The sequence below is a fragment of the Zootoca vivipara genome, chromosome 3, assembly GCF_963506605.1.
Source record: "Zootoca vivipara chromosome 3, rZooViv1.1, whole genome shotgun sequence".
In the NCBI taxonomy this organism is placed as follows: Eukaryota; Metazoa; Chordata; class Lepidosauria; order Squamata; family Lacertidae; genus Zootoca; species Zootoca vivipara.
The window spans coordinates 72,340,674-72,350,320 of NC_083278.1; the positions used below are offsets into that span (position 1 = coordinate 72,340,674).

A 9,647-nucleotide genomic window follows, 5' to 3' on the forward strand; every position below is an offset into this window, starting at 1 on the left:
ACAGGAAAGAGATCAAGTTTGAGTTGAAGTACCATATTTCCTATGGAATAAGATTAAGGCTTGTTTCCCCCCTGAAACCACCCAACTCTTCAAACCATACTTTTAAAGGCTACTGATAACATTGGTAATGTATGGCTCACAACATTTTTATGGTGTGGAAAATTCCATTTCCATTCAGAACAAGATAATAATCCTTCATGAAAAGCAATCTAGTTTAATACAATGAAACTTAATTTCCAATGCTGACAGAGAATTAAGGTTTTTGTTTGTTTGTTTGTTTTAATATATCCCCTTGTGTATCTCAGTTGCTGGGGTTACATTTTGTGTATGAAAAACTGGTTGGTTGGTTGCACTTTGGACTGGGTCAAGCTTCCCCAGATACCATGGTGAAATGAGTTCAGTCTTGGCCTTGCCATCCATTCACTCTTCAGAGGGTCTTTCACTCTCTTCAGTGCTTTTCTCAGGCAAAGTCTCTGGATTGGCCTCAGATGGATTACCAAACCCAAAATCCTCTGGCTGAATCCCATCTCCATCGTAGATGATATCTTCTGGATTTGGGGGTGGTGGTGGGCAGAATTCCTCACTGGGAAACAGCTCTTGAAAAATGGCCTCGGCCTGTTTGACAGCACAGTCATTTCCCAATGCGTTGTCTGGCCCAGAACAAACATAGATGTTGGGAGGCAAATTGGCATAGGATGTCCTGTCTACACCAGATGAATCTCTCATGTTGAAATATACCAACCAGAGAATCTGAGGCTTTTGCCCTTCTCCTGCGCCTTCACTTTCTGTTTCTATACTTTCACTGAACAACTGGCCCACAACAGGCTCCAAATCTTCTTTAGCAGTTTTAATGGATGAACAAGTTAAATGCACCAAATATGTATTTTTCATGCATGTCATGGTTGAAGAACACAGTTCTATGAGGCAGACAGCAGACTGACCTGCCTCCATAGGTGGGACAGTCAAAATAGAAATCTGCTGATCTGAGCTTGCCTTCAAAATCGACCGATCAGTAATAAGAACTGCTCTGGAGATCTGCCTGTAGGACACATTTGCACAGGTTTCCTCTGAAAAGTAACTATCTTCCACAACAAAATAGCTGGCACTTATTCTTTGACCAAAATGATCAATGACTGCCTTGCACCTTCTAGTTTCTTTGTCCACCACAAGGCACTGCACAGGATGGCGGAGACAATAGACACCGCCAAATACAGCACACATCCGGCAAAAGCACTGTGGGATCTCTCCTTGGCCATACAAAGGAAACAAGAAGGGAGTGTTTCCATAACGCCCAAGGCATTGGAGGAACTTCTGAGTCACCTTCAGGCCATCTATGGTGTAGCAGTCGGCCTCCGAGACCATCGCAATGGAATGCAAGATGAAATGCTGCAGATTGGGAGTCAACTTCTGGGTTTTTAAGTAGTCTGAGAATATACAGTCCTTTTGACCTTGATATTCATCAGGGTGCTGCTCATAATCCAGACAAAATGTAAGAAATTTCATCAGCATTCTTTTTTCCACCAGGGTCAACTGTTTGCTGTTGAAGACGTCCGCTCTAGAACATGGAACCTGCTCCACTTTGCCTTCTCGAAATGCAAGAATCCGGGTGACATTTTTGAACTCAGCATAGCGACTAACATTTGACTTAATTAGGAGGTCAATCAACAATCCTCGGGAGTACAGTAACTTAGAAATTAAATCAATATTAAATCGTCTCCCTTCTTTAACAATTTGAGAATAAGTAATTTTTATTGGATCAACTGCAGCTTCCACTATTGATGCAGCTTCGTTGTTTTCCACTTCCAGTACTGACTGACCAGGTGTTACATTGCCACAGGGTTTCTCCCCCAGAGAGGTCACTTCAACAGCTTTGTGGTCAGCTGTACATTCTGGTTCACTTCCTGCAGCACCGCTAGGGAATGTTTCTTCACCTTTGGTCCCCGATGATGGCTGATCCTCCAAAGGACAGCACTCTTCTTCAGCCTCTGGGGTGCCAGAGACCTCCTCTATAACATCACTAGAAGCAGAAGCAACAGAGGCAGGGGCCTTCGGAAGTGCACCAGCTTCTTCCACATCTTCAGCAAGATCCTGACTGGCATAGCAGAAATCTTCAACATGCTGAATTGTTTGATCTGCCTTGTTCAGAGGAATACCTTCTTCATTTTCAAGGATCAGTTCTTCCCAGGGGGTATTTCCCTCACAGGGGTCAGCCGTTTTCTGGTTCTCTTTTATCCAAGACAATAATCTAGAGAAACTAAAACTTGCCCAGTTCCCTCCATAGTATTGTCTTGAATCCACATGGAGAACCCGCTGGCCACTTCTTGAACATGCGGCTGCTATGATAGATTCAGGCAAACCCGTTCCTATGACCACCACATCAAACTCCGAGGGCAAGTTATCTGCCATCTTGGGAGGAAAAAAAGAAGAGAGAATTAAGGTATTTAGAAAATAAAAGTGTGTGCAAGATGCCTAATAATTTATTTGGCAGAGTATTACCAGGTCTTGAAAAAAAAAAGGAGGGGAACGTGGGATGGAGAGAATGTGTGTGTTCAGTTACTTATCCCTGCCTCCTGATCTCCAATTTGCATGTCTTGAAATTATCCTAGTTGGTCATGATGCTGTAATTACTAGCTTGCCCCTTGAACTAAGTAAATATATATTATGTAAACAATGTCCTTATACTGTCCTAGTCTAAGGAGATGGTGGGCCAAGAGAGCATAGCAAGAAGGCAGGAAGGATACAGATATGCTAACTGGAGTTTTTGATGGCTCATTTGCCTCTATACTAACAAACTCACTTGAAATAAAGTGAAGGATCCCTGCTGCTTCTGCTGTTTAAATGCAGCCAGACTCCGCCCCCCCAGCGAGCCCTATTGGCTGGCTGAGGGGTATGACGAGGCGGCGAGGGGGGTCTGATGCAGGGGGCCGAACTCGCCCCCCTGCAGACGCGGGAAATGGGCCCTGCCCGCAAACCCTCCCCTCTGGGAGGAAAGGTCTCGTCTCACACTCTCTTGACTCAGCTCGTTAGCTATCAATAAGACTGGCTCCACAGACAAGAGATTTGGACAAAATTTGTTTGGACTAAATTAGTAGTACAATGATGCCTCCTGTTACCAAAAACTTGGATAAAGACAATGCTTGGCAGGCCCTTTAAAATGAAATGTCCCATAATTCTTGTGCTACAACAGAAAGCGATCTCATCTCATCTTACAGAAAGACTGCACTTGGAACACGCCCTACTTCTTGATCTTCAAGTTCATGAGGGTTCAAGTGTGCGCAGTCCCATGTTGCTTTGGTTCTATAGTTCGCTTCTGCAAGGTCACCTAAAATTTCTGTAGTAACCCTGGATCTGAGGGTCACTTCCCAAGGGTGGGAAGAGACCAACAACAACTCCTATATGCCAAAAGGCTGAGGAGGAGGAGACAGATCTGGCTTCCAAGGTGCATGCAGCAGTGGCAGTGGCAGTAGCAGCGGGCAATGAAGCCTGAATTTGTTGCCCCTGTGGATCTTGCCATCTAAAGTGGTCCCCTCAACTTGCCTCATGGGTGGGCCGGCCCTGAACCCTACACAAAACAGAAGATATGATAACATGTCTAGGCATGAGCGTCAAATTTTCAGACACCCTGGATTTTCCCAGTAATTCTCCTGGCTCCATGGAAATCAATGTGGTGCACCTATCTCAGGTATCGTATTGCACAGAATGGAAAAAGCTAATTAACTTTTGCCTTCAAAATCTTTACTGCATTATGTTTACGGTTACCAAAAAGTCAGACAAGGAGAAAGGTACAGTATATATCCCTTGCTATGCAAAACTACGAGCCCACTCATCTATTCCTACCCTATGTCTTCTCAGCAAATGCATGCTATCTCAGGAAATGCATGTTTACTGCAGGGCTCAAATCTCCATTTACTAATGTTTTTCACTGGGTGACCTTGGGCCAGTCACCATATCTCAGCCTACTCTACTCCATGGAGTTGTTGTGATGATAAAATGGAGAGGGGGTGAACCATGTACGCCAACTTAAGCTACTTGGAAGAAAAGTGGGGTATAAATGTAATAATAGAAATCATTCTTTATTATTATATTCATATCCCACCTTTTCTCCAAGGAGCTCAAGGTGCCATACATAGGTCTCCCCCTGAGTCTGTTATTGGTTCTACAGGTATTTGTCTTCACACACCCACACAGGCAGTCTAAGGTTCCAGCAAAAACCCACTCACTTTTCCCAACTACAATCCAGAGGTGCACTGATTCACAATAGATTCACACACTCTGAATCATGCTTTTAGAGTCTGCACTGAATTAGTAGCACTGCCAACGCCATGTTAGACCCACACCACACTGAGTATACCATTGAACTGGCAGGAGCCATTTATGATCATGATGATAAAGCCTTCATCCTTCACTCTTGTTCTTAGTTAGTGACATGCAAAAATAGGTATGTACCACCAGATTAAAAACCACTAAGAACTTGATACTTTGGGCAAAGGATGTAGGACATAATATTATGTTGGAAGATTGGGAAAGGTTGTGGAGACAGAATATGAAATTTACTGCGTATAATCTTTTAAGAGAAAATTTAATGAAGATGATGTATAGATGGTATCTTACACCAGTAAAATTACCTAAGATTTATCATAATCATGATAATAAATGTTGGAAATGTAAGAAAGATGAAGGATCTTTTTATCATATGTGGTGGACTTGCCCACTAGTAAGGGATTTCTGGGAGAAGATTTATAACGAGTTAAAGAGTGTGTTGAAAAACACATTTATTAAGAAACCAGAATCCTTTCTACTGGGTATAGTTGGAAAAGAGATTCCCAAGAAAGATGTAACTTTCTTTTTGTATGTTACGACGGCGGCAAGAGTTTTTCTAGCTAAGAACTGGAAGACTCAAGAAGTACCAACAGTGGAAGACTGGCAAATGAAAATGGAGTACATGGAACTGGCTGAGATGACCGGGACCCTGCGTGACCGGGGAGAAGAAGTGATAGAAGAAGATTGGAAAGATTTTAAAGTTTATTTTTAAAAATATGGTAAAATTGTATATTGAGATTAGATTTAGAAGTCTATAGAAACTGCGGGTATGAGAATTATGTTAAATAATTTGGAGAAATAAGAGATTTGAAATAGAAGTTTTAAATAATGAATTGGAAATTGCTGAAGATGAATGAGAAATGAACCGCAGATGGGGGGAATTCGAGGAAGTCCCCTTTTACAATGTTAATGGAAAAGGATTCATGGTATTTTGATGTATGGTATTTTTTCTGTTTGTTTTCCTTATTTGTATTTGTTATTGTTGTTTCTTTTGTTTTTTCTTTTCTGTATGTGTATGTTATGTTTTATAATTGTAAAATGAATAAAAATTATTTCAAAAAAACAACAACAAACCACTAAGAACTGTTGTGCTTGCATTGCTCACATAAACACTCTTAGGGTAGAAATGCACCTTAGAAGCCAGTACTTTCTCAGAAAATGTGCTGAATTATCCTGCTCCCACTCTGTAAACAAAGTCCTGTTCCTGACAGAGTTATCTTGAGCACTTCCTGCATCTGCCAGTGACTTTCATTTGTGTGAAGTGAGACTGCGGAAATGGAGAGGGTAATGATGTCTGGACAGAAATTATACTACATCATAGAATCATAGAACTGTAGACTTGGAAGGGATCTGGAAAGTCATCTCGTCCAACCCCCCCTGCAATGCAGGAATCCCAACTAAAGCATCAATGACAGATGGCTATCCAACTTCTGCTTACAAACCTACAATGAATGTCCATCACCTTCCGAGGGAGTCCATTCCACTGTTGAACAGCTTTTACAATCAAAAAGTTCTTCCTGATGTTTAGTCGGAATCTCCTTTCTTTTAACTTGAAGCCATTGGTTTGGATCCTAGCCTCTGGAGCAGGAGAAAACAAGCTTGCTTCTGTCAGTGTTTGAAAAAGCAAAGGTTCTGACTTCCTTTGTCTCCTCAGCCTGGTCCTCAGACCCTTGTCAGCATGAAAGAAGAGTGTACACCAACTGTACACACATCAACACTACCAGCTTTCTCCAACCAACCAGTATACCTGAAGGAGCGTCTCCACCTCCATCATTCTGCCCGGACACTGAGGTCCAGCACCGAGGGCCTTCTGGCGGTTCCCTCGTTGCGAGAAGCCAAGTTGCAGGGATCTAGGAAGAGGGCCTTCTCAGTGGTGGCGCCTGCCCTGTGGAACGCCCTCCCAAAAGATGTCAAAGAGGAAAACAACTACCAGACTTTTAGAAGACATCTGAAGGCAGCCTTGTTCAGGGAGGCTTTTAATGTTTAATAGATTACTGTGTTTTATTTTTCTGTTGGAAGCCAACCAGAGTGGCTGGGGAAACCCAGCCAGATAGGCGGGGTATAAATAATAATAATAATAATAATAATAATATATTATTATTATTATTATTATTATTATTATTATTATTATTATTACCACCCACCACACAGTACACAATCAATGATCACTCTATATATACAGGCATATGTAGGTAAAAGCTTGCATGAGTCATGCAGGCTGTGCCGATTCATTGTAGGGACAGTGACTCGTGCTGACTCAGTTCCTTTTGTATTAAAGAAACAGCAGCTAATTTTAAGCCATGACAGCTTCATCTTCCATGTGACAACCCTTCAAATATTTGAAAATGGCTATCACATCTCCACAGTACATGGCTGTCATGAGCCAGTCAGGAGTAGATCAGCAATAAAAAACCACTGGTGTCAGTGAAGTTAACTCTTTATTGAAAGACACTAAAACAGTGCAGGCCTAGTGATCACAGCAACTCTTCCCAGTAGGTCTTACTAAGGTTCCTCCCCTGGTTCCTTCCCCAGCAGCCTAAGGCTCTGGCATCTTGCCTCTCTTTGCTCCACCCTCTTCATTTCTCTCTGTGTTCTGGGAGACGGGGTGGGGTGAGGGTGGGGAGCTGGTCATAGCAGGAAGGGGAGACTCCGGCTTATACAGCAGCCTGCCTACACTCAGCCTATTGACCCCTCTTTGCTTCTACCTCAGAAATCACAACTGCACTCTGCCAGAGCCTGTTCCTGCTCACTAAACCTTGTTACCTCTTCAGCTTCTGACACTCCTCATCCCAATCTTCTCCACTCATCGTTGTCCAACCACCAATCCCCTGGCTCTGAGCTTTCTTCACCTGGAGGTTCCCTTGGGGGTTCTCCAGCTAGTGCCTCCCACTACTTCTCTGCATCTAGCCAGCTCATTACAATGTCCAACTGCACTCAGCTTCCCCCTGCCCTTGTATAATGAAACCCAGGAGCACATGATCACTTCCTCCCAAGGTTCCTAGTACTTCCACTTTATCAATCAGTTCTCCCCTGTTGGCGAGAACCAGGTCCAAGATAGATTATTCCCTTGTCGCTTCTTCCACCTTTTGAGAAATGAAACTGTCAGTGAGGCAATGGAGGAATTTGTTGGACCTTACATTCTTGGCATAGTTTGTGTTCCAACAGATATGGGGTAGTTGAAGTCTCCCAAACTACTGTATCTCTCCTTTTTGAATGTTAGGTAATCTGCTCCAGGAAGGCATCTTCTAAGTCTCCAGTCTGGCTTGGAGGTTTATAGCAGACACCCACAGTAAGGCTAGTGTTGTTTCCTTCTCCTACAAATGTTACCCATACACCCACAATCTGCCTTCCATGCTCCAAGTCGTGGATCTCTTCACAAGTGTACACATCCTTTACATATAATGCTGATACTACTCCCTTCCTGTTTAGTCTGTTTGTTCTGATATACTGTATACCTTACCATTTCTACATTCTAGTAATGCCTACTAGGTCATATTTGCCATACTGTATTGAGAGCTCAAATTTGTCCTGCTTGTTTCCCATACTCTGTGCATGGGTATAGAGACAACTGAAACCATGAGTCATTCCCTCCAGCTGTTTCCTTCTTGTAGTTTCTTGCCATTTATCAGGTTTCTGTAGCACTGCCTCAGTTTCCTGTGCATCAATGAAGCTATTATCTCCAGTATCAGGTGATTCCCTGTCATCTGTAATATTGTCTCCATCCCTCTCAGGATTTAGTTTAAAGCTCTGAAGGGAATGGGAGAACTCAGTTGCTCTTTGGAAAGTAGTAATTTTTCTGCTCTGAAGCAGTTGTAACAACTACGCCTGAGTTGTAGGAATGAACACAACACATAGAACTGCATAGGTTGCATCAAGGTTATGTCTTGGACCAAAAATGGTAATACAAATGTTTTTATATCAGTTAATATTAACAGCCAATCCACATGTTCCTTTGATGCACTATGGGTGCAATCCTATACTTGTTACACTAAATGAGAGGTAATGTGATATATTGGAAGCCTCACTATGCCTACACAACACTAGATGACAGATACAGCTGCACAGAGCCTCAGATATAATGGTGGGGCACTCTGTCTGTCAATACAGATGTAGCATTGATGAATGTTGTTAAAAATGGAATAACTAAAATAGGCTAGAATCATGCTTAGAATAGTGGTGGCACAGGGAAGGAACTATTTGGAAATGGTTTGCATAAAACATTTTGCCTCCGGAAAATCTGAGGAAATTGCTAACATATCTCACCTTGGGATGAGACACAAATATCAAACAACAAACTTGGCTTCACCTTCACTTTTTTCTATTATCTTGCATATTCCATTTTCTTAACTATTCCATTCACAATATCCATTCAATCTAGCTGCTCATTTAGGTATACTGAAATGCCCAGTTATGAAAGTACTATGTTGCTGCATGCATATTTTACTCAGACTAGAAAACAGTTTCCTGAACTTTTATCTATTTCATGCGCCAAAACATCTGGGCTCCAAATGTGTCATTGAAATCCTGTTTCCGTTGTTTCCTGTGACTGAACATTGACACTGTTGTCTCTGGGATTGCTTTCAGTGACCTAATCCAAAATTATTTGTTGTAAGATAAAGTAAAATGTATTTTTGAATTTTATCATATTACAGTTTACATTTTAAAATTAAAAAAACAATGAGTAAACACAGCAGATTTTAAAGCAATGCAGCAAATTAAAAACAATTTCAGCTAACAATTTAAAAAGCTTTTTCAGTGGTGATGCCAAAATAGTGGAAAGCCTTCATAAAGACTTACTAGCTCCGTTTCATTTTCTGTTTAGATCTTTTCTTAATACCTTTTTATTTTCATAAAAGTTCCCCATGTTAAATAATTTGCTGCTTTTAAACAGGATGGGGAGCAAAACAGGGCCAAACATAAACAATTTAAACTTGGATGACATGGTACTACATTCAACTACTTTAAATAATACAGTATACAAATATTTTCACTTGCCTTTCCTTGGACAGCTGCTGCCAAATTAGGCAGTACTTGGCTAGTAGAACAATGGCATGGCTCAGTCTAATTTATAAGGAAGTTTCTCACACCCTAATTGTGGGATTAGTCAGCAAATGTGACAGTGTCCACGTGGTAGAAAGATGATGCAACATGGTATCTTTAAAAGAAAAGAAAGTTGGGTCCTGCTTCACATACAGTACTTACAACTGAATGCTAAATGTGCATAAAAAGATTCAGAGTTACACTTGCCCTTTTATTTCCCTGAAGCAGATGTAAATGCTTCTCTTCTACAAACATTTTTAGTTGGAGCATTGCATGTTGCTTTGTCA

The 9,647-nt window shown here is 41.6% G+C and overlaps 1 protein-coding gene across 1 annotated transcript; it reads right to left on the reverse strand.

The window, feature by feature from the left end:
• Window positions 1-288: 288 nt before the first annotated feature.
• On the reverse strand, window positions 289-2,412 carry LOC118081910 (rab proteins geranylgeranyltransferase component A 2-like). Its single transcript, XM_035108492.2, has one exon. It carries the CDS (start codon window positions 2,404-2,406, stop codon window positions 421-423), a length of 1,986 nt encoding a protein of 661 aa, XP_034964383.2. The 5' UTR covers window positions 2,407-2,412; the 3' UTR covers window positions 289-420.
• Between the last annotated feature and the right edge of the window lie 7,235 nt (window positions 2,413-9,647).